This window comes from Giraffa tippelskirchi, chromosome 3 (assembly GCF_054371585.1).
Source record: "Giraffa tippelskirchi isolate mGirTip1 chromosome 3, T2T-mGirTip1v1.2.pri, whole genome shotgun sequence".
NCBI classification, from domain to species: domain Eukaryota; kingdom Metazoa; phylum Chordata; class Mammalia; order Artiodactyla; family Giraffidae; genus Giraffa; species Giraffa tippelskirchi.
In genome coordinates this window covers 40,179,087-40,206,044 of record NC_137277.1, presented here as the reverse complement: position 1 = coordinate 40,206,044, position 26,958 = coordinate 40,179,087, and the positions used below count along the sequence as shown (strand labels likewise).

The window sequence follows — 26,958 nt, the reverse complement described above, 5'->3', positions numbered from 1 at the left end:
GAGAGGTACAAGAGGGAGGGGTCATATGATACACCCATGACCAATTCATGTTGATGAATGGCAGAAACTAACACAATGTTGTATCCATCAACTAAAAATAAATACATTTAAAAAAATTAAAACAAAGTATGGGGCTGATGAAAAACACATGCTTTTGAGCCTCAACTTACCTATGCAGGTTATATGCCAGGTCAATGGCAATGAGCACACCAGTGGGTGAAGGGTAGATACTCATGTTGTCTGTGGTGTAGTCCAAGAACTTGGCCCGGGCATAACGCTCAATGTCATGGGAATCATAGTCGCCCCAGCGCAACTGTATGTCAATCCAATACTTCTGAGTGGTGGTGCTATCCATCACATCCCTGAAAGTGGAGGGGTCAGGAGTCTAGGCTTCCAAGAAGACACTGGCACAGCCAACACCCCCAGAACCACCAGAACCCTCAACTGCTCCGTCTACATCTTAAACCAACCCTTCTCCTCTTCCAGATCAGCAAGATGCACCAGATAATCAGCAGACCTAGCTGAAGGTGCTGACAGGATCACGGGGTAGCACTGGCTTCTAATTAGAAAGAAAGGCAGCCAGGGACAATTTCAAAAGTAGTGCTGCTAGAAGAACAGTAAAATTAAGGTTCCCAGATGCCCAGGGCCAGGTCAGAAGGCACTTACTTAGAGTCGGCCAGCAATGAGGGCCGGGAGACATTCCACTTATAGGATGCAAACAGCAGGATATCTGCACAGGAAGAATTCATCTTATAGGACTTTCGGGGGTGGATTGTCTCCTTCTGAACTGTCTCGATTTCCAGTGCATCCAGTTCCTGATCAAACACCTGGAGGCGAAGGTAGAAAGGTTATAACTGATTATGGAAGCCCGCTTGGAATGGGGGCTGACAGAACTGAAGATAATGGGGCAGCTGGGACCACAACAGAAGTCTCATCCTTGGAGCTTCGAGGGTGGATTTCCACACCCAAAAGAAAGAGCGAGAGAACTGGACTTTCTGTGGCATCCTTTCCCCTCAATTCGAGCGCACCTGACACAAGTCCATAACGATGCTCTCGTGGATCTTCTGCCACAAGTGAGCTCGGAAGATCTGGATAAGAGAGATCTTCAGTGTGGGGATCTTGCCGTGCATGAAGATGCCGGTCAGGTCCAGCTGCACCTGAAAGCCCACGTACACCTGACGGGAGAAAGAGAAGGATGAGACTGAGAGACTCTGGTTCTCAGGACATAGTTAAGGAGAGAGAAACCCTTGCTTTTAGCTTCCCATTTCCATGTCTACCAATCACACTCACGTTGGCTCGGTTGATGGTTGGGGACCACCAGAGGGTGAATCTACGATTGGGAATCTGGTTCAATCCTGATCGCTGAGCATTGGTGAGCTTCTTCCACTTCATGGACTCCTCAAAACCACTGGCCTTCTCCCTGGGAAACAGAAGAGATCAGGTAAAGTGGTGTCCTGCCACCCCTCAGAGCACTGCTGACCTCCTGGGGTGGCTGTCTGTGAAACACCGCAGTAGAAAACAAAGGCACACAAGGGATGAACTCAAGAGAGCTGTGACATGTGAGAGATCACTCTAGAGAGAACAGGGATTTCCCTGGTGGTCCAGTGGTTAAGACTCCACACTTCCAATGCAGGGGGTGCAGGTTTGATCACTGATCAGAGAACTAAGATTCTGCAAGCCCTGTGGCACCGCCAGAAAACAAATCAATAAATAAAAACCAACTAGCAACTGTAAGGAGAAAATAGAATCCTCACCAGAAAAGCCCCTCCCAGGTAGGGAAGTAAGTGCCCTTGAAGAGGGTGTGTTCCAGAATGCCTTCCACGCCGCCCAGGGCCTGGATCATGTCAGTACGGTAATTGTTCAGGTTCCAGAGCTTCCCATCATGTCGCTGGTGTGTCCACCAGAAAGGGTTCTGCTTCAAAACCTAGAAGGCAAGGCAGGTCCAGTCAAGCTTCCAGGAGCCCACTGCCCTGGGTTCCCAGAACAGCCAGTCCTCTCCACTACCTGGTACTGCTTAAAGTCAGTTCGAACACGCCAGCCCTTATCATAAGCCAGTGTGTGCCTGTCCTTCTGGAAGAGAGTGTTGATTCGAGGAATGCCACGATCCCATGAATCTTCTAGATCTTCTAGGGTCAGTCGCCTGCCAAGGAAAAAAGATCAAACTTAAATACATATATGAGAAGTTCAGCATTCCTCCCTAGCCAAGGATAAATAGGGTCAGATATAGAACCTACTTCCTTGACTCCACAAAATACGGCATGCTCTGCCCTGACCTCTAGGCAGGGCTCAAAGGTCACCTCCCCTCCCCTGACAGAGCTGCTACACCCTCGTGGATGCCCACCTGTTCTGAGCAATGGCCTCTTGTCTCTTGAGTGCATACTCAGCCCAGACCCGCTGAGAATCAATGAACTCACTCTCCCATGGCTGTATGTAGCGATACAAATTGGGAATCAGCTGGTCTTCTTCATGGCTCATTCCTGAACGGAAGTGTGTGATACCTACATCTGTCTGCTTGGACCACCTGTTCAGGGGCACAACCAAGATTAGAAGAAAAACAAAGGCTAAAAATAAAGAAACATCCCCTTTCCCCCAGTGTCTAGCAAGATTCTTAGTGAAGTCCTACCTGAGGTCAGACTGGGGAATGAGCACATGGCCCATTGAGAGCATGCCAAGTCCACCCAACTCCTTAGGGGTGTAGAAAACAACAGGGGGGAATCGACTCGGCATCTTGGAGTTGAGGCCAATCTTGATTCGTGTCTGGATCTTGTTCTCACACTTCACCAGCAAGTCCAGGAGCTCCTGGGTGTTTACCACAGCCTCTCGAAAGTATGTCATAAGGCCAATAAGAGCTGTGTTCCATTTATTCACAATCTGAAGACAGTGAGGAGAAAGTAAATTATCAATAAGTCATTGCAGGGAGAGGGCATGTGGCTGGTAATCACTAGATACAATTAGCTAAATTCTCTCTAGTTCTCAAGAAAGATTTGAGCTCAATGTCATTAGGGAAGTGTGTATAAATCAAAATCACTATGAGATATGCTTAACACCCACTGGAATGGCGATGAGTGAGTGACAAGTATTAGCAAGGATGTGGAGAAAATATAATGATCATATACTGCTAGTGGGGATATGAAATAGTATAGCCACACTGAAACAGCCTGGCAGTTCCTCAAAAGGTTAAACAGAGTAACTGTATGACCCAATAATCCTACTCCCAGGTATATACCCAAGAGAAATAAAAACTTATATGTCCATACAAAAATGTGTACATGGACTTCCCTGGTGGTCCAGTGGTTAAGAATCTGCCTGCCAATGCAGGGCACAAGGGTTTGCTCTCTGGTCCAGGAAGATTCCACACCCCATAGGGCAACTAAGTCTGTGCACCACAACTACTGAGGCTGAGCTCTAGGGCCCAAGCTCTGCAACAAGAGAAGCCTCCGCAATGAGAAGCCCACACACAACAACCAGAGAGTAGCCCTCACCTGCTCCAACTAGAGAAAGACCATGCACAGCAGTGAAGACCCAGCACAGCCTAAATAAATACATTAATTAAAAAGTCACATTAAAAACGTGTACACAAATTGTTCATAAAAGCATTATTCATAATAGCCAGAAAATAGAAAAACCCAAAATGTCCGTCTACTGACAAAATGTGGTACAGCCATAATACAAAATATTATTTATCCATGAAAAGGACCGAAATACTCATACATGGATAAACTTTGAAAACATGCTAAGTGAAAGAAGCCAGATGGAAAAGGTCATATCAATGATCCACTTATATTAAATGTCCAGAATAAACAAATCCATATAGACAGAAAGTAGAGGGACTTCCCTGGTGGACCAGTGGTTAAGAATTCACCTAGCAATGCTGCAGATGTGGGTTTGAATCCTGACTGGGGAACTGAGATCCCACGTGCTGTGGAGCAACTAAGTCCCAGTACTGCAACTACTGAGGCCACATGCTCCAGAGCCCACAGGGCATAACTATACACACCACACGAAAGAGCCTGCATGATGCAACAAATCTGTCGTGTGCCACAACTAAGACCCATGAGCCGCAACTACTGAGCCTGCATGATGCAACTACTGAAGTCTACATGCCCTAGAGCCTGTGCTCCACAAGAGAAGACACTGCAATAAGAAACTCACCCAGAGAGCAGCCCTCGCTCGCTGCAACTAAAGAAAGCCTACACAGCAACAAAGTCCCAGCACAGCCAAAAATAAATTAAACAGAAACGACAGATGATGGAATTAGTAGACAAAGACCTACAGCATTTATAATTATGCTTGAATATATAAGAAAAACATGAACATAATGAGGAGAGAAACAGTTGTTAAAGGCCCAAATGAAACTTCTAGAGATAAAAATTTCAGTATCTGAAAATTTAAAATATATTGATCGGATTAACAACATTGTAAAGCTTCAGAAGAAAATAATGAAGGCAAAATAAATACTTTTCCTGACAAACAAAAGCAGAGCATATTCACTGACAGTAGACACTACAAGCGATGTTAAAGGAAATTCTTCAAGCAGAAAGAAAATACCAGATGGAAACCTGGATCTACATAAAGTCATGGAGAACACCAGAAACAGTATGTGGGTAAACAGACATTTTTTTTTTTATTCTGTAATTTCTATAGAAGATGAAAAGGCTATTTAAAGCCAAAAGAGCAACAATGTATCACTATGTTTATAATACAGGTACAGTTAACACTAAAGAGAATGAGGGGAAAAATGAAAGTAAACTACTGTAAGGTTATCATGCAATATGTAATGTAATAGACTAGTGGTCATAGTAAGACAGAGACGTACACTGTAAACCCTAGAGCCAACAAAAAAAACAAAGAACTGTAGCTAATAATCAAAGAGTGGAGATAAATTAAAATCATACCAAAATCCACACTTAATCCAAAAGAAACTCGGAAAATTAGTTACTCAAGTTTTCCTGGGTCTCTTTCACAGATTTATGTTATGAAACCTTTGTTTTTCTCATGTTTAAAAAATAAGTTAAAAAGAAGGCAGAAAAAGAGGAAAAAAACCAGAACAAAGAACAGACGGCAGATTTAAACTCAACCATATTGACAGTTATCTCAAACTTAATTGGAGTGTTTAGACTACTTGTATGGCAAAGGCTTCAACTGAATTTAAAAAGCAAGAACCAACTAAATGCAATCTGTAAGAAGTTAACTTTAATTATGACGACACAGGTTAAAAGTATAAAAATGGAAAAAGACATCCATGCACACACAAAACAAAGCTAAAGGGGTAGTACTGATACCAGACAATGTAGACTTTAGAGCAGAGAATATTACAAGGAATAATGGACATTTCATGATGACAAAGGAGTCAATTCATTAAGAAGATATGATAATTCTAAATATACTGCATACTTAATAACACAGCCTCAAAATATATGAACCCAAAATATGATGGACATGTTGAAACATTAAGACTCAAAAAAAAACAAAGCATATAATTATGCCCAAGAGTATGAACTATATATATTCCTTGTTAGGGTGTCAACAGTGCTGCTTCTATCTACTGAAATGTCCATGTGTGCACTAGTTGTAAAGTTAATTTCTAATTCCAGCTGTATCTTCAGGTACATGATAATAGCATTCCACCTGCCACACTCCTTGGTCATCACTCATATGCAGGTTTCCGAAGAAGAAAGTTTGTCTCAGTGAGATGGCTCCCTACTCCCCTAAACCTGCTAATCTCCTAATGACTCTGTGTTGGTTTTCCATCTGCAAGCCAAGCATGTTTGTCCAACTTACACTAAATATTTAAAAGATACCAGAGCAGTCTGAATTTCAGACATCTTTTCATGCTCAAAAAAAGTATACATTTCTGGGAAAATGTCATGTGTCTTTATCTTATAAGCTTAGATGAGTTCAATAAAGTGAATGGTATCTCTGAAGCCAAAAATAAAAAGAGGAATCTGGAAGGGGAAATAAATCCACGACATACAACTCTCTTCTTTCAGTAATTGACAGAAATAGACAAAAGAAAAAAAAAAGACATTAAAGGACTTAAACAACACAACTTACAGAACCTAAATGACATCTGTAAAACCCAACAATAGCAGAATACAGATTCTTTTTCAAGGACACAGGAGACAGTCACCATATAGGCTAAACCATAAAACAAGTCTACATTTGAAAAACTAAGATCATAAAGATCTGACCATAATAGAATTAAACTAGACACTCATAACATAAAAGTACCTGGAAAAACACCTCAAATATTTGAAAATTAAACAGCATACTTCTAAGTAACTTATGGGTAAAATAAGAACTCACAAGAGAAATCAGAAAACATTTTTAACTGAATGAAAAGGAAAACCTATCAAAATTTGAGGGATGCAGCTAAAGCAGTGCTTAAAAGGAGATTTTTCAGCACTGAATATGTCCATTAAAATGAAAGGTCCCAGACTGTCATTTAACCTTTACTTTAACAGACTAGAAAATGAAGAGCAAATTAAACACAAAGTAAGCAAAAGAGCAGAACCAATGAAATAGGAAAGAGAAAAATAAAATTAAACAAAACCAAAAGATCAATTTTTGAAAAAGATCAATAAAAAAAGAGAATAAACTGCAAAATACCAAAAGATATAATCAAGGTTTTAAGGTAAGGAATGTTTGTCAGACACCTGCTGAAGTGAGAGATCACACTGGCTGGAGTTATCATAGGTATCAGCCTTGAGCAAAAAGTATTCAGGACAGGCAGTACGAAGGGACCCCAGGGTGAGGTAACAGCCTGAACCAAGTCACAAAAGCAAAACCGAGCATCTGAGCAACAGACCTATAGGAGCAGCCGGGGGCCAGAATGGGCTAGATCTGAGAGTAAAGCAAACAGACTTCAGTAGGATACCTGAGGCTTAGTAATAAGTTCTCTGACTGTATTTGGCCCTTGTAATCACCAGTGGCACGGTTTGTATCACAGAACACCCCAGTTCTGCTGTAGCTACCAGTGCTGTATTTCCGATAGGGAATAAGTATGAATTCCCAGAGAGCATCATTTTCCTTTAAGAACAGTAGAAGTTTCTGGGGATGAGTGGAAGCAAGAAGGAAATAACACCAAGTGATTCCATATACTACGTACCATGGTTAAGAACTTCACACATATTATGTCTTCATAAATGAAACAAATTCAACGTACATAACTTGCCCATCATAATACATGACCAACTTGGAATGTAATGTGGAAAAATAAAACTGATGTTAGGACAATGGGATTGTGGGTGTTTTCTGGATTTTGTTAGTATTTAATTTCCTTTTACTGTAAATGAAAACATAACTATTAGAGAAATTTATGACAACTTTTACTGTATCCTTTTAAACCATGATATAGTAGACAACAATTTTTTTCTATTTAAAACTAAACATATTGCTGGGGTAGGGGCAGGGGAGACAAAGAAGCAAAGAGGGTTTTTTAGGGCACGAAAATTGTATGTTATTTTAGCAATGGATATGTGTTCTTATGGGCTTCCCAAGTGGTGCTAGTGGTAAAGAATCCATCTGCAATCCCTGGGTTGGGAAGATCCCCTGGAGGAGGCTATGGCAACCCACCCCAGTATTCTTGCCTAGAGAATTCCACGGACAAAGGAGCCTTGCAGGCTACAGTCAATGGGGCTGCAAAGGGCGAGCCACAACCGAGTGACTGAGCACAAGTATTCTTATATACTTGTTCAAACCCAGAGAATATAGGGTTCACAAGAGTGAACCGTAAGGTAAACTTGGGACTTTGGATGGTCACGATGTGTCAATGTAGGTTCATTTGCGGTAAAAATGTACCTCTGGTGAGGGACGTTAATGACAGGGAAGGCTCTGCATATATAGGCGCAGGGATTTTATGGGAAATCTTGGTACCTTCCTTTCAATTTTATTATAAATCTAGAACTGCTCTAAAAAATGTTTATTAAAAATAAATAATGTAAAATAAAAATCAAAACAAAAATGAACAGAAAAATACACTTATTGCTGGGCAAAGATGTTTGTTTCCTCTTGGCTTTAGACTTTAAGTCACCTACACATGCTTAAATGGACTCCCTGGTGAGAGGGAGAGAAGACAGGGAACTAGGCAGGAGTTCCTGACGGTCCTCCAGAAGCTAAAGTAGGTTGTACCTTATAGGTCAGGTGCTCGAACGTGGTACATTGCTATTTTTCCTTCTGTTATTTCTGGCACTTATCAGAGTCTTGTTTAAATGTTCCAGTCTTATTTCATAGCCACTACTAGGACTGAAGGCGTCCTAGCTTCAAGCTTGGGTGAGTACACTGCCCGTACATAAAGCAAGAATGAATGATGCACCTAAAGCTGTAGCATCAGTAATGACTGTAAGTGAGTCCCCCATTTTACAGATAAGGGAACTGAGGCCCACAGTGGGTGAGTGACTTAACTCAGATCCCAACTAGTAACGTGGCAGAGCTAGAACTGAACCTAGTTTGACTCCTGAACCATTATTCTAACAACTACATCACACTGCCCCCCTGACCTCTGGCACGCCTCCTTTACTCAGGCTCTAACCTCTCACACATCTATTCCCTCGAACCCTCCCTTTTTCCCCCAGGGCCACTTGTCTCTTCTGGTCTCTTCCTTCTCCCCCCTCCCAATATCCAGGATTCCAATGGGGCCAGCACCTTTTGACTCCCTGCATCCAGTCCCTCACGACTCCACAACAGCCCTCTGACAAAGCCCCCATCCTAAATCAGCACTAGAATCGATCTACCTTCTCCAGCCCCTTGCTGAGTGCTTGACTAGCTGAGGCCTTCTGGGAAGAGGCACTCACTCACAGTTGTCTTCACTCTCTTAAAACCCTCAGTGCACAGTTTCTTGAACAAATGAATCACACTCTCACCGCTGTGCTCAAGTCCAACATCCTATGCCCCTCACTCCAGCCCTGGCAAAACTGAAAAAAGCAAGATTTGTTACAGCTTCCCACTACACTTATCTACATTCATATCAATACCGACCTCTTTCTGCTAGGTTCAGAGGATGCTTCTCTCTACCTATTCCTGCTGAGTGGACGCCACTCCATCACTTATCACTTACTGGCTCCCTGCTGTGCGCAGACTCCCGTCACCCCCATTTAAAATTCCTGCCCTGACTTCTATCTCCCTCTAGGTGGCGTCTCATGTCCCTCATCCTCCTGCTGCTCTGGCAAACTGACAGTCCTTGGTGTCTCCACTCCCTCACTTCCCATAAAGCCTCACTCACTGCAATCTGGCATCTCTCCCCACTATTTCTGAAACAGCTCTTGCTAAGGTCACCAATGACGTCCTGACTGCCAAATCCAATGGCTACTTGTCAGGCCTCATCTGACTGAAACACTCTTCGGCAACTGACACTGTTAAGTGCCCGTCCCGATGCCTGATGGGCTTGGCGCCCATGGCCCGGCACTCGCCCAGTCTGACCACGCTGCTGCTCAGTGTTCCCTAAGGCTTCAAACTCATCCCTCTGCTCTTCTCGCTCCTTACACCATTCCCAGATAATCTTGCTGATCTTGAGATTTCAACCATCGCCTTTATGCTGACAGGCTCTTAACCTACATTTGCAATCCAGACATCTTCTCCAAGTTCCAGGCTGCAAAGTTATCTCCACCTGGACATCCTATAGGAACCTCTAAGTTCCCCCTAACCTCTTACTTTCTCATCTCATTTCTTGCCCTGGAACTTCAAACCTGTAATACTTTTTTTCATCAAATCTAAGAGGTACCACTAAGGGGGACAAAATACATACACTTATATATGGATATATTTACCTTGGAACTGAAGAAATGTGATTTCAGTAAGTATCTGCTGGAACCTCTATCTGGATGTTCTCAGGAACATCAAACTTCTTATACCCTAAACTAAATCCATTCATCTTCTCTCTTAAACATGCTCTTCTTCCTGTAGTCTTCCAGTTGGTGGCTCCATCATCCATCCAGTCATCCATACCAAAAACTGAACGTTACTTTGACTTCCTTTCCCTCTGGAATGTCACCACAATGAAGCTCTGCTGACGTTTATCTACTAACTACTTATCAAATCTGTACCCCTCTGTCCCTCTACATTCACTGCTCTCATCATTTTTGTCTGGCCTTCAGCAGAGCCCCCCAAACCTCATTTTTCTTCCTACTCTTCTGAATCCACCTTCCCCACAGCTGCACGAGTGAACCACCTAACACAGAAACCCGAAACAGTCACTCCCATGCTCAGGACGCTCATGGGATTAACGAGGCGGTGATGCCCTCCACCATCTAGCTCTCGCTTATCTATTCAGCCTCCATCTCCTCCACAATTCTATTGCCAGAAACCTCAAACTTGTTATGGCTCCACAGACACTATGCTTGCTACCTCTTCATACCTCTGGCTGAAAGAATGCCCTCCCTCACCTGTCTCTCATATTTTATTTCTTTCAGGAAGTCTTTCTTCCTTTCCCAGACTGGGCTAGAGTCATGAACTCGAGGACTTTCACAGATCCCCAAATAACACAAGAGCTCTAAAAACATATGGTACTATAGCTCTCTTGACTATGCATGTCTCTCCAACTAGGCAGTGAGCTCAAGGAAGGCAGAGACTCTGTCACAGGCAGTGTGTGTGTATGCCTTGAACACATGGAATGAATGAGCTACACAATTCCTGTCATCTGACTCTAGAGGATATAAACCAACCTAAGAAGACAAACACTTCTTCCTTGCACTATACCCCCCAAAAAATGGATCATAAGGGATTTGAGATAAGGAGTATCATTTAAAAAAAAAAATGTATCCTTAACAAAACTATTAAAAAAGTATACTAAAAAACTGAAAGCCTGCTTTATTACATACTTAAAGGGATAGGAAAGCCAGAAGGGGAGAAAATGCTACAGCTAAGTTATTCTAAGACAAGTCAGGAGGATGTGATTTTTTTTTTTTTTAATCCACTGGGGCATTTTATTTCTATATATGTATTATATGCATTGAAATAGAATCCCAGGTTATCCCATGTGTTTTTATGTCTTGCTTCTTTGTGGTCTATGATGCCAGCTGAGTTGTCAGTACAATGAATCCAAACTGATGGGGCAAAAGTAGAATATTCTGTCATTTTTCTAGATCTTTGAGTCACACAGCAAATCTGGGGCTGATCACATCATGACAGTAGTTTAATCTGCCTGTGAAGTTCCAATTTTGCCTGCTCTGTGATCACTAGTGATTTCAAATTCACCAGGATCACCCTGCCTCATCACCAGTTAGAAATTGGACAATGACTTTGAAATACAACCTAATAAGAACCTAGACTTCCCTTTCTTTTTGATATAACTGATGCTCTTGAGAGCAACAGCCAGGACATTCATGTGCACCATTTCTAGAATGGGAAAACAGCAGAAAGAGCAAGGCAACTTTTTAAACCTTGAAAAAACTTAAGCACACACAGTTAAGTAATCTTCAGATTACTCTTTCTCAATTCCAGCTGCCTTCCAAAGGGGTGGAGTGGGGGGCTTTGGAAGCAACTAAAGAGGAAATAAACAAAGATGGCTTGTTATCCTTGCTTTTTAACATGCACACTACGTTATAGGTAAAAAATTAAATGTATGACCTGGATAACAAGCCTGGGGAAGACAACAAAAATGGTGATTTTTGTCCAAATTTAAAAATCCCACTTCTACTCTCACCTTAACTTAGAAGCATCACAACTACACAGATGTAGAGAATTCTCAGGAAACCACTGTGAATTGATCTGACACTCCAAGCTGCTGTACCATGAAGCATGGAGACTGTACACTGAGAATAACTGGGAAAAAAGAACAAAGCAGGGAAGGGCTGAAGGGATGAGATGGACAGAGAACACAACCACTGTGTGTACCTTCGTGAAGGTGGTGGAGCCAGAGGCCATGAGAATTTGACGCACGCGGTTGTGGAAGCGCTGCATTGACTCATCATCCACACGCAGGAAACACTGAGCCGTCCGTTCTTTAGTAACCTAAATCACAAACTCAAGGTTAACTACCTCTGGAAATGCCAGGGGAACAAGAAACAACTCTGACCACACTAAGCCCTAGCTTCCCAGTAAGGCCCAGCTGACTGACGATGGAAGTGTGCCGCGTCCCTCACCCCACACCCATGAGGATGGAGCTGGGCCTACTCCTACCTCCCAGCCCCACCCCAGACTGTACCTCGTTCTGTAGGTTCCAGACCCCATCCTTGTGGGTGAACTCCTCGTAGCTGGTGCGGCACTTAGGCAGGATGCGGCACTCAAAACCACACATGTTGAACAGCAGGTTGGGGTTATCCTTACTGTACACGGACACGAAGCTGTTCTCCCACTGAACTGTAGTCACTGAGCGTGGCAGACGGTTCTTGATGTCCCAGAACACTGCCCGACCCCTGCCCACAGAGAACACAGGGTCACATCAGTCTCTTGGAAGGAGCTTCCCTTCAAAGGCCAGCCAGACTGATGACGTCCCGACAGAGCACACCCTCCCAGCCAGGGCACCACCTCATCAACTCCCTTTAATCGTCCTCTGGGTCCCTCAGGCTGACACTCTTCCAGCTCCCACGGCCCCAACTTAGACTCACAGGTTGACATCATGCTTCATGAGGCGCATGCGGGCGTCTCGGGGCCAGCACTTCTTGTTATTGTAGCCAACGATGTTTTCGTTGTTGGGGTCAGGGTGCTCTGTCAGGTAACGCTGGATCAGGTCCCGAGCCTCATCTGCTGTGAACCTACACAGACAAAGTGAGTGGCTGAGGCCCAAGGACACTGGGATCTCATGAGGCCTACGGCTCCACAGATGGAGGCCACTCCCAATCCCCACCCTACTCAAAGGACTTCATCCCATTTCAGAGCGCCAACCCAGCAGCAAGTCAACTAAGGTACAACAGCTGCTTCAGAAGCTGGGCATGGCCTCAACACCCTGTAAGGATAAGACTCCAGGCAAGCACTCACCTGAAGAAAATATGGATGCGATCAATGTATCTGCAGAAGAGACGGATGGGGTGGGCAGCCTCGGTTGCTATGTCTTGGAAACTGAGAAAATCATTTGGCATCTGAGGTGGCCCGGCCATCTCACTGGCTCGGTGCAACCCCAACACAAGCAAGTCCATCACCAGGCCATAGTACTGTACGATGAAAGAGGCAAACTGCAGGCCTCTGATGATCCCATATGAATTTGTATGGTTCATGTCCTAGAAAGAAAGACAATTCTTAACCACAGCCAAGTCCTAGGGTTTTCAGGGCCTATCCTCTTTTGCCTTCCCCCTGCCATGGAAATCCCAACTCAGTGGGCCAGACCACCCCCTGCTCCCCCCAATTCCTTGCCACCCTGCCCCAAGACACACCTTGTAATTAATAACGACGTTGTTCTTGGCTGTCATGTAGTCAGCTATATTGTGGTCTACGATGAGACGCAGCAGCCTATTGAGCAAGGTCAAGTCAATCTTCTCATACATCTTCTCAAATCGTGACTCCAACATGACATTGCACTCGCCCTCGCTTGTCTCCCACACATCCTGCAGGTTATTAATGCCTGAGGGGGAGGAAACACAAAGCTCTAGCAGGTTAGAAGTTCCCTTTCAGGACTAGTGCCTATTGTAGCCGTCACATTCCTATCCAGATCATATGACCACTCCATTCATTCACTTGGATTGCGAGCAGAGTCAAATTGCTCAGTGTAATATCAACACCATTTCTTTGGTACCAGGCATCAAGAGAGTAAACTAATTATGCTGCCTGGATGAGAATTTCAATGTAGAAATTAAGGCATCTGCCTTCCTTAGAGGCAACACCAGAAAAGTTTTACCTTGGCACCACTTGTAAACAAGCAAAGGAGGCGGTTCTGTGTCTGCAGGCTTGATCCAGGGTGGGAACAGGCGGCGCTTGTCAGCTTCGTACCACAGGTACTGGTCCAGGTAGGCATCAGTGATCTTCTCCAGCGGCTCCACATCATACACTGGCACCAGGTGGCTATAGAGGTCCATGAACTCAATGCCCACCTGTGGGACAAGTAAGCTGGCTCACACCAACCCACCACACACCCTGGGTGCCATGAATGAATCACACAACCAAAGGAAAACATGCGGGGCATCTCACTCACTTCTTTAAAGGCTCTCTGTGTGAGGAGGTGACGCTTGATGCGGGACAGTGCCTCATGGGGGTTGTCATAGGCCTGCTCGATCAGACCTAGCTCCTCCCTCTGAGACTGGTTTAACCGAGACTTCACACTGACAAGGCAGAAGAAAAGGTGAATGAGGGCACTTCTCTGGTGGTCCAGTGATTAGGAATCCACCTGCCAAAGCAGGGGACAAGGGTTCAATCCCTGGCCTGGCCAGGAATGTTTCACATGCCATGGGGGTAACTAAACCCATGCACTGTTAACTTCTGAGCCTGAGTTCCAGACCCCATGCTCCACAAAAGAAACCACTGCAATGAGAAACCCACACACTGCAAGTAGAGTAGCCCCTGTTTGCTGCAACAAGAGAAGGCCCAAGGGCAACAATGAAGACCCAGGAGAGCCAAAAAATAAATTAAAAAACTGTGAATGGGAAAATCAAGAGGAAGCCATCCCCAGAAAGGCCTTCTTTGGACTCTAAAGATGATGCCACTCTGTGCCCATCACCTCCCTACAGGAACCTGTCTACTCTACTCCCACCTGTAAGCTTCCTTGAGCCGCTCCAAAGCCAAGATCAGCAACTTGGTGTCATGCTTGTAGGAGAGCGGGGGGAAGGGGATGGGCGAGAATCTTCGGCTTTCCAGCCAATGTACAGTAGTGGTATACACAGCCACCGCTTCCTCCGCTGTGATGTAAGGACCGTCCTGCAAGGTGGACATGAGAATCAGCTTCCCATTGCAGCCTCATCCCACCAGAGCCAGGCGTGGTTCCAACTCTGCAGTCTGCCCTCCTGCTCGCCCCCGTGCCACTAGCCCAGCCTACTCCGTCCAACCTTTAGGTAGTTGTGCTGCCGCTCCTGTTCTGCCTTCAGGTAGAGCCGAGTCAGGCGGCCCAGGTTCTTTTTGCACACAGTCTTGTCTACAGTGGCCCCACGGCGGATGCGTTCTCGGTTGTAGTGGGCGGTGTTGGTCCACCAGTCAGCCTTGGCCTTCACATACCGAAGAATCATATTCTCTATCGGTGTTGGCAGCCCAGGGACCTGAAAGTGCAAAAGGCACGATGAAAAAGTGACGGGGGGCTAAAATAGTCCAGGAGTAGTAATCTCCAGGCCCCTCTATGAGCTGGGGAGACCCTCCCACCTTCCAAGGAATGTTGGCCTTCCAGCAGCGCCAGGCCTCACTGAGGTGCTGCAGGATCGTCCGGGCCTTGTTCTGCTTGATCCCCTCAGGCATCATGTCCAGGATGTCATGCATCACAGCGGCCCGAAGCTCAAGGTCAAAATGCGACTCCACTCGCTGCTTTGTTACCGTCTTGGCCACCCCCTTTGAGTGTCGGCCTAGAAGTGAAAGTGGTTAAAAGCAAGATTTGTTGTTCCTACGAAAGTCTCTACTTCCATGTCCATTGATAACCATGGTTACAGTGAAAGCAGTAAGTATGAATAAAGCCCAGCATACGCAAGACACAATATATCTGAAAAGATTCACAACAATGCTTCTGAGGAATTTCCATCCTGTAGATGCTCGCTGGCCTTAAGGCCCCACAATGAAGCCCAAGAAAAGAGACTACTAGGTCAGACTCATTAGATACTGGGCCTTAGAGGTGATCCAACAGGAAGGGATGCTCAGTCTCAAACAAGGACAAGGGAAGGATCAGGAGCATACGTGACCTATTCTTGAAGGGATAATGGGAGAAGTCAGACATGGAGAAAACCACTCACCTTCAAACTGCCGGGCCAGGAGGTTGCCCAGCCATCGCTCCAGCAAAGGGGTGATGCCACGCATGAAAAACAGCCAGACCCGCCAGCCAGCAGCCCAGAAGCCACAGCCGGGGCCCTTCCCTACAGGACCCTAGGATCCCAAGCAAAAGTCAAGAACACAAGTTAGTAATTCATTCAGACAACAACAGAACACTGGGCAGAGGTGGAGCAAAGAACACAGGTATGGCAATAAAGGGGAAAAAAGAGAAAACTCTTTTAAGATCTCAATATTTAAAATGGAGTAAATGAGGAAACCAGCAACTGAGATTTTCTATTTAGAACTAAAGGTGGGCTCTGGGGAGAAGTGTTGAGATCTACAGGACAGCAGTAATAACACTCAGAGCCTCTCTCCAAACAGGTCCTTGGAAAGACCCCTGACCAATGTAAAGATTAAGATGGAGCTGAGAATATGAATGCACAAGGGCAGGGTCCTACCGTGTTGAAGCGGTAATAGATAAGGTGCTTCAGGTCCTTGCACATACGAATCTGCCGCATCAGCTTGTATTTGTAGCGGTACATGCCCGTCAGCTGCCCCACGTGGGCGAAGATATATTGCAACCCATCTGCCAGCTGCAACACAGTGGCCCCAGCAGGCTTTAAGCTAGAGCCAGCTCCATGATCAGCCCAGGCTTCACCCAGCTTCCCCACATGGGGCAGGGACTGGGGATTCCTAGCCTCACCTGGAAGGCATCCACATTGCCCAACCGATACTGCACGTGACTGTCGACCACCAGCTTAGTTAGACGCAGAACTTCTCGACACAGATGGAAAGCATTTCCAAAACGAGATTTCTTTCTTTCCTGGAAAAAATACCAAGGACAGAAACAACATTAGTCAGCAATGCTCTGGACTGGATGCACGCCTTCCCAAGAGGCCAGGGCAAAACCAGCCCAACCCTCAGCCCAGGACCCCCTTAAGGTCCAATGCAGGTACCTTGGTGGTGAGCGTCTTAACAGGTTTAAGGTTGAAGTTGTAATCCAGGTGCAGATAGTTGAGGTTCTTACGGTGAATGAGAAGGTTGAGCATGTTGTAGCCCTGGCGGCAAACCTGTAGCCCCACCTCCACCCAATCCAGCTTGGTAGACTGGAAGAATTTGGTGGCTTTGAAGGATCGGAATAGATACCTGGGATGGGAATAAGGAGGAGTGAGAGTGAGCCTCCTGATCATCTCCAGAACAAAGAAGGCTGAGCAGGGGCCCCAAGGCACCTCACCTCTTCTTTTGGGCTTTTGGGGGCCGGTGCTTCAGGGCATTCAGTACATAGTACTTAAGCAGCTTCTGGTAGGAGACCCTCACTTTCACAGGCTGCCCAGCAGGACAATGCTCCCGATACCTGAAAAAACACACCCATTAGAGCTTGGCCCACCTCTCCCTCCAGCTGCCCTGCTAAAGGCTGTATGCCCACCCTGCTGGAGTCTTTAATCCTATACATCCGCTACTCTCCCCAGGTAAAATCCTTACCAGTTCTTGACAAGGGGGATGTCTAGGGCCCGGCGAGTGCGACCAGAGCGTAGGTTGAAGGGCCGTGGGGCCCAGAGCAGGGCGATGCCATTGGCTGTATTGTCTGTGTAGAGGGGTGTGTCCTTCAGAAAGGGCTCCACAAACTCTGGGAGCTCAAACTCCTCATCATCATCCGGCAATGGTTCCTGGCTCTGAAAGAAGAACCCCCAAGTGTTTAGCTCCCGCTGAACTGGGCAAACCTGGGATGAGAGAGAAACTCTCTGGGGCCAAACACAGTGGCTACATCTGCTATGGAAACTGGGCTGCCTGACAAGAGAAGCACTGAAGAGCCAGGGCAAAGGAGGCCAAGGGAGCAAAGAACAGGGCAGGGCCAACCGGGTAAGTAAGCAGCACTCCTCTCGCCCCAACTGGTTCTCCACCAAAGGCCTCCCAGAGGAGCCCCCAATACCAGGGAGAGGTAAACATGCAATCACCTCCTCTCCAAGCTCCAAAAACTGGGCCTGGGGAAGGAGATCTGTTTACGTTAAGAACATGATGGAACATGAATCAACATCAAAAACACAGTGCCAAGTGTAAGAAACCAGCCACAAAAGACCACATACTGTACAATTCTATTTATATGACATGTCTAAAACAGGCAAATCTATAGAGACAGAAAGCAGATTAGCAATTGCCTAGACGTGGAAAATTCAAGCGAAATAGGCAGTGACTACCATGGGGGCAGGGTTTCTCTCTGAGGAAACGAAAATGTCCTAAAAACTGTGGTGATGGTTCCACAGCTCTGTGAATAAACTAAAAACCATTGAATCATACACTTTAAATGGGTGAATTTTGTGGTGGTGAATTATAGCTCAAAAAAAGGATTTAAAAACACACTGGATAGACTTCCCTGGTGGTCCAGTGGATAGGACTCTGCACTTCCAATGCAAGGGACGCAGGTGTGATCCCTGATCAGGGAACTAGATCCCGCATGCCACAACTAAGGCCTGGTGCAGCCAAATAAATAATAAAAAAATATTTTGAAAAATAAAAAATTTTTCTGGAAACAGACCAGAATAAGATTAGAATCCCAAAGGAGAAACAATAAAACTCAGATGGGTAATCACAGAAACCAAGATAATATCAATAACTCGGTCTGAGTCAAGTGCCAAACTCTCACATTACAGTTCCCCTCTTACAGCTTGAGGAGAACACTTAAGGATGGAAATCACGTCTCCCTCTAGCTGAACTTTTATCTAGTCATGCTTCTGCCCAGCCAGGAAATTTCTCTGGAAGAATTGAGGTCAAATGTCCCTTCCTCTCACCTTGACAGAGTGTCTATGGGAAATTGGGTTGATCAAAGGATCAAAGTAGAAAGCTGGCAAATCAGGATCCTCAGTTTTGATGAACACAACATTAGGAGTGTGGTACCTGAAATGAAACAAGGGTCAGCCAAGGTTCTCCTCCCTGGCCCAACCGAAATGCCAGCATCCCCTTTCACCTAGCTGGGCTCCAGCTCTCTCACCAGGTGAGGTGGACATGGTGCGGCAGGTTGTTGTACAGGTAAGGAAACGCAATCTTGTACTCGGTGCGGATAGGCTGCCGGATGATGATCTTGTTAATGTCATTGAATTCATTCCAATCTTCATCCCTAGGGCACAGAATCAAGGGTGAGCAGCTGAGTTGGGCAGTTTGGAAACTACAAGGGATCTAAAGGATCAAGATTAGATTTTACGATGGCTGCTTCATGTTGATGTTGAGCAGAAACCAAAACAATTCTGTAAAGCAATTATCTTTCAATTAAAAAATTAATTTATTTAAACTTTATTTTTTTAATGTAAAAATACTCTACCCTCTCCAACTTACTGTAGGTTGATGTCTCGGACAAGAGGCTCAAATTTGGGGCCTCCAGGAATGGCCATATTAAGTGCCTTGGATGTAAAAAAGGCCTTCAGATCAAACAGATAGAAGTAATTGTCATCAACCAAGTCTGTCAAGAGCTGATTGGCCAGGCGGTAGAGAGTGGACATCATAGGCAATGTGAACTGCCAGCGCTGGTAAGTGGAACCATTTACATACCTAGGGAAAAAAAGAGTGGCCCATGTAAGTTCAAGTAGGTGTACTAGCTAGCCAGGTCATGCTACCTACTGGTCTCCCAGGACCCCCTCTGGAGTTCCAAACCCTCACAGATGTGGTAATTCCAATTATCACTCACTTCCGGCTATCCCTCAATGGCTGGTGGTCATAGAACCAGTCCAACACAGGGGCATCCTCCTCAGGGTCCAGCTCTAGCTGAATGGCTTCCAGTGGCTCAACATCTAGGATATTGTCAGCATAGTCCAAAGGTGGCTCCTCATCATCAAAAGGGGGGAAACGCATCCTCTTGAAATGCCTCCTGTCTCTTTTTTCCCGACGCATCATAATCCACATTGACCTGGAAGTCACAATGTCACGAACAGTTTCTGCATAGTGCCCCCTCAACCGCCACTACTACACCCCACACTCCAGCCCTTCTCACCCCCACTGGGAGATGTAGACAGGTTCAATGACCCAGGGGATCTCATTGACAAAGGAAATGGCTCCGGTGATGTGGTACAGCACAGGCACATCCCGAATCTGCTCCCAAGGCATAGGCATGTTCTCCAGGAGCTTGAGGACTGCATGCGGCATGTACTTGAGGGCACTGTAACAACAGGAAGAGAGATGATTAGAAATGACAAAGTGTTCTGCTACCTGAGCCATGCAGAGAAGTAACAAGGTATCATAGTATCACATTCCACAGAAAACAGGCCTTACAGTCTAAACTCCTAAACATAGTACACAGGCCCTCTGTGACCAGGAACTCTGCCTCCCCACCTCCAACAGTGCCACTTTTTTTCTTAAACATCACTGTCCCATAATACTGGGTTTTATCCCTCTAAATCACCAGCTATCTCCCCAAAAACAGCTTTTAGGCTATCCCACATTCTATTCTCTCTGTACCTTTCCCTAAATAATAAAATATTCACTACACTTTATTTTCACCATTTGTCTGTTATGTCAGTAGGGCATAAGCTCCAGAAAGGCTGTTACTTCCTGATTATTGCTATATCCCTGGCACCTAGCACAGTTCTCAAATACTTTTGAAATAAACACATCTTCCATTGCTGTCTTAGACTAGTTCATTAAGTGGCTAACACTTTTGTGTAAAAATGAAAAAGGATCTGCTAAAGTATTTGTACCTGTACTCACCCACTTTGGGAAAACAAAAGGATACAAAGACCTCAGGATGTAACTACCCTCGAACCTGAAGATCTTATCACTTAGGAGTTACAGGCAACAAGAATGTACAGGTGTCCTGCTCTGGGCTTTAATTCACTCAAAGATAGAGATGTCTCATGATAGTATCAATAGGACAAATTAAAAACTCCAGTCCCAGATCAGGGAAAAGAATCAGAACAACAAAGTACATAACTGAGAACATCCTACATTGTTGGTAGTAACATAAATTGTTACAGTCACTAAGGAGAACAATATGGAGGTTCCTTAAAAAACTAAATATCAGAGCTACCATGTAAGCCAGCAATCCTACTCCTGGGCATGTATACAAAGAAAACCACAATTTGAAAACAAACATGAAGCCCACTGTTCACTGCAGTACTACTTACAACAGCCAGAACATGAAAACAACCTGAATGGAGATCAACAGATGAATGGACAAAAAAGATGTAGTACATATACATTAGTACAATGGAATATCTGCTGCTGCTAAGTCGCTTCAGTCGTGTCCGACTCTATGCGACCCCATAGATGGCAGCCCACCAGGCTCCGCCGTCCCTGGGATTCTCCAGGCAAATGGAATAACACTCAGCCATAAAAAAGAAGGAAACAATGCCTTTTGTAGCAATTCAGATGGATCTAGAGATTGTCATACTGAGTGATGTCAGACAAAGAAGGAGAAATATTGTATAACATCCCTGTATGTGAATTTAACAACAAATGGAATCAACATTGCTGGGAGAAATATCAAAACCTTAGATATGCAGATAACACCACCCTATGGCAGAAAACAAAGAAGAACTAACGAGCCTCTTGATGAAAGTAAAGGAGAGTGAAAAAAGTTGGCATAAAACTCAACATTCAGAAAACTAAGATCATGGCATCTGGTCCCATCACTTCATGGCAAATAGATGGAGAAACAATGGAAACAGTGACAGACTTTATTTTCTTGGGCTCCAAAACCACTGCAGATGCGACTGAAGCCATGAAATTAAAAGACGCTTGCTCCTTGGAAGAAAACCTATGACCAACCTAGACAGCATATTAAAAAGCAGAGACATTACTTTGCCAACAAAAGTCTGTCTAGTCAAAGCTATGGTTTTTCCAGTAGTCATGTATGGATGTGAGAGTTGGAGTATAAAGAAAGCTTAGTGCCGAAGAATTGATGCTTTTGAACTGTGGTGTTGGAGAAGACTCTTGAGTCTCTTGGACTGCAAGGAGATCCAACCAGTCCATCCTAAAGGAAATAAGTCCTGAATGTTCATTGGTGCTGAAGCTGAAACTCCACTACTTTGGTCACCAGATGTGAAGAACTGACTCATTGGGAAAGACCCTGATGCTGAGCAAGATTGAAGGCAGAAAGAGAAAGGGATGACAGAGGATGAGATGGTTGGATGGCATCACCAACTTGATGGACATGAGTTTAAGCAAGCTCTGAGAGTTGGTGATGGACAGGGAAGCCCGGTGTGCTGCAGTCCATGGGGTCGCAAAGAAATGGTCACGACTGAGTGACTGAACTGAACAACAAATGATACAAATGAACTTTATTTAAAATGGATAACCACCCAGATGAGCTGTCTGAGAACATTAAAAGTCCCAAAATGACAGCAGCTCTCCAGGACTGAAACATAAGAGACAAGGAGAAGAAAAAGGGACCAAATTCCAAATGAAATAATTCCACGATGTTCCTTACCCCAAGTACACCCTTTTATCATGCCGGAACTTCCTGTTGGTCATGTCTCCATGGTCTCGGATGATCTTCCTGACATGTTCTGGAGGCATGTCTTCCTTCTGCGCATCCACAAATCCAAACTTCCGCTTTTCGGCATAGCGCTTGGCCTGCAATTGCTGCCATTTTCGGGCTGCAAAGACACCTCAGTTTAAAGACCTGCACATAATTAGCTTAATCCCGCCCCCCCCCCCAGCTGAGTTTCTGTCAGGATGCGTGACAGAGGGTGGGCATCCAGAAGGAACACTCCCTGCCAATTCTCTTGTCAACTTGCTCTGCTTTACTTTTTTTATCTTTGCCAGCCATTTATCATTGCCTGGTATTTTTGGTACAACTAATTAAACCTTTTTTTTCCCAACTGCTTATGTCTCTTTGCAATTTAAACCCTGTAAGGTAAGAGGTTTTGTCTGCATCACTATTGTATCCCTATTGTCTGGATCAATGCCTACAAGTAATAGGCACTTAAAAATAAAAAAAAGGATGATTTCAGAGACTCGATTAGACGAAAAAATAAATGGGAGCTAATAAATGCACCACCTATTTTGACACCTGACAAAACAGGGAACGGGGTCAAACCCGCTGCGCGCACGCGCACGCCGGCACACCCGCCCCCAAGCGCCGCTCCCGAACGCTTTCTTCACCTTTCTCCTGCAGCTTCTCCTCCGACATGTAGTCTGGCAGCGGGGCCAGAGGGCCAGGCACCGGGTTACCCGGCCCTCGGTAAGGAAATACTCCGGCCATGCCCGGAGAATCTGGGAAGCAGCGAAAGAAAAAAAATTAACGAACAGGGCCCAGGCCCTCAAGAGGGGCCGCAGAAACACGTCGAAACCCCCCGCCTGCAGCTCCGCCTCGCTCAGAGTGCGCCGGCCCAGTCCGTCTGGCCGCTCAGCCCCACCTTAACCTCGCCTCCCGCAACCTGGCCCTTACAGCCCGCCACGCACCCCTAACAGCCCCTCACACAGACGGCCGCTTTCCCGCAAGGCAATGGCGGCAAGTCTACGTCCGCTCCGCGTTCCTAAAGCCAGGAAGTACGCAACCCGGCTTCAGCGGTTGACCCAATAGGCGTCAAAGTACTCAGGCGGTTTGGCGAACTCATCAGTTAGAGTTGCAATTCGCACAGGAAGGGGCGGGACCAAGGGCGGAAGTATTGAGCGCGAGGGGTGTGGTCGAAATGAATGCAAGCCCCTCCTTCCTTTTTTGTGGAACAGTTTCTAGGGCCTCAGCGGCGACTGGCCTGAAAGTGAAAGTGTTAGTTGCTCAGCGGTGTCGAATTCTTTGAAATTCCACGGACTGTAGCCTGCCAGGCCCTTCTGTTCATGGGATTTTCCGGGCAAGAATACTAAAGTGGGTTGCCATTCCCTTCTCCAGGGGCTCTTCCTGACCCAGGGATCGAACCCGGCCTCCTGTATTGCAGGCAGATTCTTTACCGTCAGAGCTGCTGCTGCTGCTGCTAAGTCGCTTCAGTCGTGCCCGACTCTGTGCGACCCCATAGACGGCAGCCCGTCAGGCTCCGCCGTCCCTGGGATTCTCCAGGCAAGAACACTGGAGTGGGTTGCCATTTCCTTCTCCAATGCATGAAAGTGAAAAGTGAAAGTGAAGTCGCCCAGTCGCGTCCGACTCTTCGCGACCCAATGGACTACAGCCTACCAGGCTTCCCCACATGGGAGTTTCCAGGCAAGAGTGCTGGAGTGGGTTGCCATTGCCTTCTCGACCGTCAGAGCTACCGGGGAAGCAACTTTGCAACTCTCCTGGGGCCACTGGAAACCCAAGCTTCCAGAATTTTAATAAATTTGTCGAAATTTGGGTCTTCCCAGGTGGCTCAGTGGTAAAGAATCCGCCTGCCAATGCACGATTGGCAGGAGACACGGGTTCGATCCCTCGGTTGGGAAGATCCGCGGGAGGAGGAAATGGCAACGCACTCCAGTATTCTTCCCTGGAGAATCCCATGTCTGATCATGGGAAGCCTGACGGGCTACAGTTCACGGGATCGCAAGGAGTCAGACACGATTGAGCACGCCTGCACGTGGAAATTTGCACTTGACTCAGTGTCTAGGCTTCTGTATTTAGACTTAACGTGTGGTACTAGCTCCGAGTCAGTCAGTCTTTGTTCATGCGTTCAGTCGTTAATTCAGCCATCATTTATTGAATGCTCACTAATGTATCAGGGGTTGGGGAGGGGGACAGGTGGGGAGAGGGGAAAGCCAATCGCCAGGAGCTCAACAGGTAGCCCAAAGGCAGACAAGAACCCAAGCTCTTGTGATGCCCTGTGATAGGAATTCGGGGGCAGGGTATTTAACCCTTGGTTGTCAGGGAGGAGTTAGTCATTGAACCGTCAAAAATAAAGGAAGTAGTGGGGAACTACACTGCAGAAAATTTTCTCCCCCTCCCTCTCCATTCCTATTTTCTGTCTCTGGCAACCCTATGGAGTGTATAATGAATACCCTATAACTGCTTCTTAACTCACGCAGGCTCTAGTTAATGTCTTGCTACTTGAATTGCCCTACATCTCCTTGCCTTCCTTGTTTTACATTTCATCCCTCTTGCTCCGTTTTTGGTAACAACTTTGAATCTGACTTAGATCAGTTTGTTCAAACACTCACCAAGTTGATTGTGGAGGATGCAGAGGACTTGTAATCCTTACAGCTTCTTCATCTAGACGGGAATTTAGGACTCACAGGAGAAAGTGACACCTATGCAAAGGAGAGTCCAGGCCATTGCAGACTGATGTGGAGGTTTATGTAGTTCAAAGAAGAGAGGAGCAGTATTAGAGATGTGTTGGAGATGGGTGATATAAAGGATTTGAGGAGGTGAAGAAAGAGGAAGGAAAAAGGAATCCCGGGTGGTGGTAAATGCTAAGGTTAGAGTTTGGAAAGAAAGAAACTTGGCATATTCTGAAAGCAACCAACAAATCAACCTGGCTGCAATAGAAAGTTCAGTATTATCTTTATTATGTTCATCATCGTCAGTGTCGTGAAGTCCTTAGCATTTGTATAAGGTTCACTGTGGGCCAGGCATTATTCTAAAACCTGCTAAAATTCTAATATCGTCTGTTTTAGTTAATGGTATTGTACCAATGTCAGCTTCCTAGTTTCAATTGTCCTGCTACTGTTATGTCCTGTTGCTATGTAAGAAGTTCTCAAGAGGGTGCAGGGTACACAGGGACTCACTGTACTATTTTCTAAATGGCATTATTGAGAAATAATTTGCAGTCCATAAAGTTCACCTGTTTAAAGTATACAATCCAATGGCTTTTAATATATTTATAGAGTTGTGCAATTGTCACTACCTAGTTCTGAAACATTCTCGAAAGAAACCATGTACCTATTAGTATTTACGCCCCATTTCTTCCCATCTCCTTCTCCTCAGCCCTTCAGTTCAGTTGCTCAGTCATGTCCAACTCTTTGAGACCCCATGGACTGCAGCACACCAGGCTTCCTTGTCCATCACCAACTTGTAGAACTTACTCAAACTCATGTCCATCGAGTTGGTGATGACATCCAACCATCTCATCCTCTGTAGTCCCCTTCTCCTCCCGCATTCAATGTCTCCCAGCATAAGCGTCTTCTCCAATGAGTCAGTTCTTCACATCAGGTGGCCAAATAGTGGAGTTTCAGCTTTACCATCAGTCCTTCCAATGAATATTCAGGACTGATTTCCTTTAGGATGGACTGGTTGGATCTCCTTGCAGTCCAGGGGACTCTCAAGAGTCTTTTCCAACACCACAGTTCCAAAGCATCAATTCTTTGGCACTCAGCTTTCTTTATGGTCCAACTCTCACATCTGTACATGACTACTGGAAAAACCATAGCCTTGACTAGAGGGACCTTTGTTGGCAAAGTAATGTCTCTGCTTTTTAATATACTGTCTAGGTTGGTCATAGCTTTTCTTCCAAGGAGCAAGCGTCTTTTAATTTCATGGCTTCAGTCGTGTCTGCAGTGATTTTGGAGCCCAAGAAAAGAAAGTCTCTCACTGTTGCCATTGTCTCCCCATCTGTTTGCCATGAAGTGATGGAGCCATATGCCATGATCTTAGTTTTCTGACTGTTGAGTTTTAAGCCAACTTTTTCACTCTCCTCTTTCACTTTCATCAAGAGGCTTGTTAGTTCTTTGCTTTCTGTCATAAAGGTGGTGTTATCTGCATATCTGAGGTTATTGATATTTCTCCCAGCAATCTTGATTCCAGCTTGTGCTTCATCCAGCCCAGCATTTGGCATGATGTACCCTGCATATAAGTTAAATAAGCAGGGTGACAGTATACCCAGTTGTGGATGTGACTGGTGATGGAAATAAAGTCCGACGATGTAAAGAGCAATATTGCATAGGAATCTGGAATGTTGGGTCCATGAATCAAGACAAATTGGAAGTGATCAAACAGGAGATGGCAAGAGTGAACATCGACATTTTAGGAATCAGGGAACTAACATGGACTGGTATGGGTGAATTTAACTCAGATGATCCATTATATCTACTACTGTGAGCAAGAATCCCTTAGAAGAAATGGAGTAGCTGTAGGGTAAGGGAGTTAGAGAAGGCGAGGTTCGGAAAAAAGAACAAGACTGGCACTTTACAGGAACAGATCACCTTTAATGAGGTGAGAAGGGGCAGCAGTCAGATTAGTGAGCTGCTGCACTAACCCAAGAAAAGAGTAAGTATATTAGGCACATATGTGGAACTCTACTGTCTTAAGGGGGCCTGTTCTTTTCC

At 45.4% G+C, this 26,958-nt stretch overlaps 1 protein-coding gene across 4 annotated transcripts in view; it reads right to left on the bottom strand.

The window, feature by feature from the left end:
• PRPF8 (pre-mRNA processing factor 8) overlaps positions 1-23,278 on the bottom strand; it is a 29,983-nt gene extending 6,705 nt beyond the window's left edge. For 2 of the 4 annotated variants that reach the window (XR_014079547.1, XM_081580072.1), the window contains exons 1-32: positions 23,197-23,278; positions 22,897-23,007; positions 22,220-22,388; positions 19,787-19,951; positions 19,484-19,702; positions 19,135-19,347; positions 18,794-18,919; positions 18,594-18,699; positions 17,290-17,480; positions 17,042-17,161; positions 16,764-16,953; positions 16,511-16,630; positions 16,266-16,400; positions 15,792-15,921; positions 15,214-15,410; positions 14,907-15,113; positions 14,615-14,778; positions 14,060-14,186; positions 13,766-13,958; positions 13,305-13,492; positions 12,913-13,151; positions 12,543-12,689; positions 12,140-12,350; positions 11,830-11,946; positions 2,624-2,871; positions 2,342-2,521; positions 2,005-2,140; positions 1,755-1,924; positions 1,291-1,420; positions 1,029-1,175; positions 667-827; positions 171-362 (exon numbers count right to left, since the gene is read on the bottom strand). Coding sequence is in view for 2 of the 4 variants with exons in the window: in XM_081580072.1 (XP_081436198.1) it covers positions 171-362; positions 667-827; positions 1,029-1,175; positions 1,291-1,420; positions 1,755-1,924; positions 2,005-2,140; positions 2,342-2,521; positions 2,624-2,871; positions 11,830-11,946; positions 12,140-12,350; positions 12,543-12,689; positions 12,913-13,151; positions 13,305-13,492; positions 13,766-13,958; positions 14,060-14,186; positions 14,615-14,778; positions 14,907-15,113; positions 15,214-15,410; positions 15,792-15,921; positions 16,266-16,400; positions 16,511-16,630; positions 16,764-16,953; positions 17,042-17,161; positions 17,290-17,480; positions 18,594-18,699; positions 18,794-18,919; positions 19,135-19,347; positions 19,484-19,702; positions 19,787-19,951; positions 22,220-22,388; positions 22,897-22,996 (5,138 nt within the window). In the remaining 2 variants the exon portion in view is untranslated. The remainder of the gene's footprint in view (positions 1-170; positions 363-666; positions 828-1,028; positions 1,176-1,290; positions 1,421-1,754; positions 1,925-2,004; positions 2,141-2,341; positions 2,522-2,623; positions 2,872-11,829; positions 11,947-12,139; positions 12,351-12,542; positions 12,690-12,912; positions 13,152-13,304; positions 13,493-13,765; positions 13,959-14,059; positions 14,187-14,614; positions 14,779-14,906; positions 15,114-15,213; positions 15,411-15,791; positions 15,922-16,265; positions 16,401-16,510; positions 16,631-16,763; positions 16,954-17,041; positions 17,162-17,289; positions 17,481-18,593; positions 18,700-18,793; positions 18,920-19,134; positions 19,348-19,483; positions 19,703-19,786; positions 19,952-22,219; positions 22,389-22,896; positions 23,008-23,196) is intronic. The other 2 variants (XR_014079548.1, XM_081580073.1) reach the window with 1 other exon arrangement.
• Between the last annotated feature and the right edge of the window lie 3,680 nt (positions 23,279-26,958).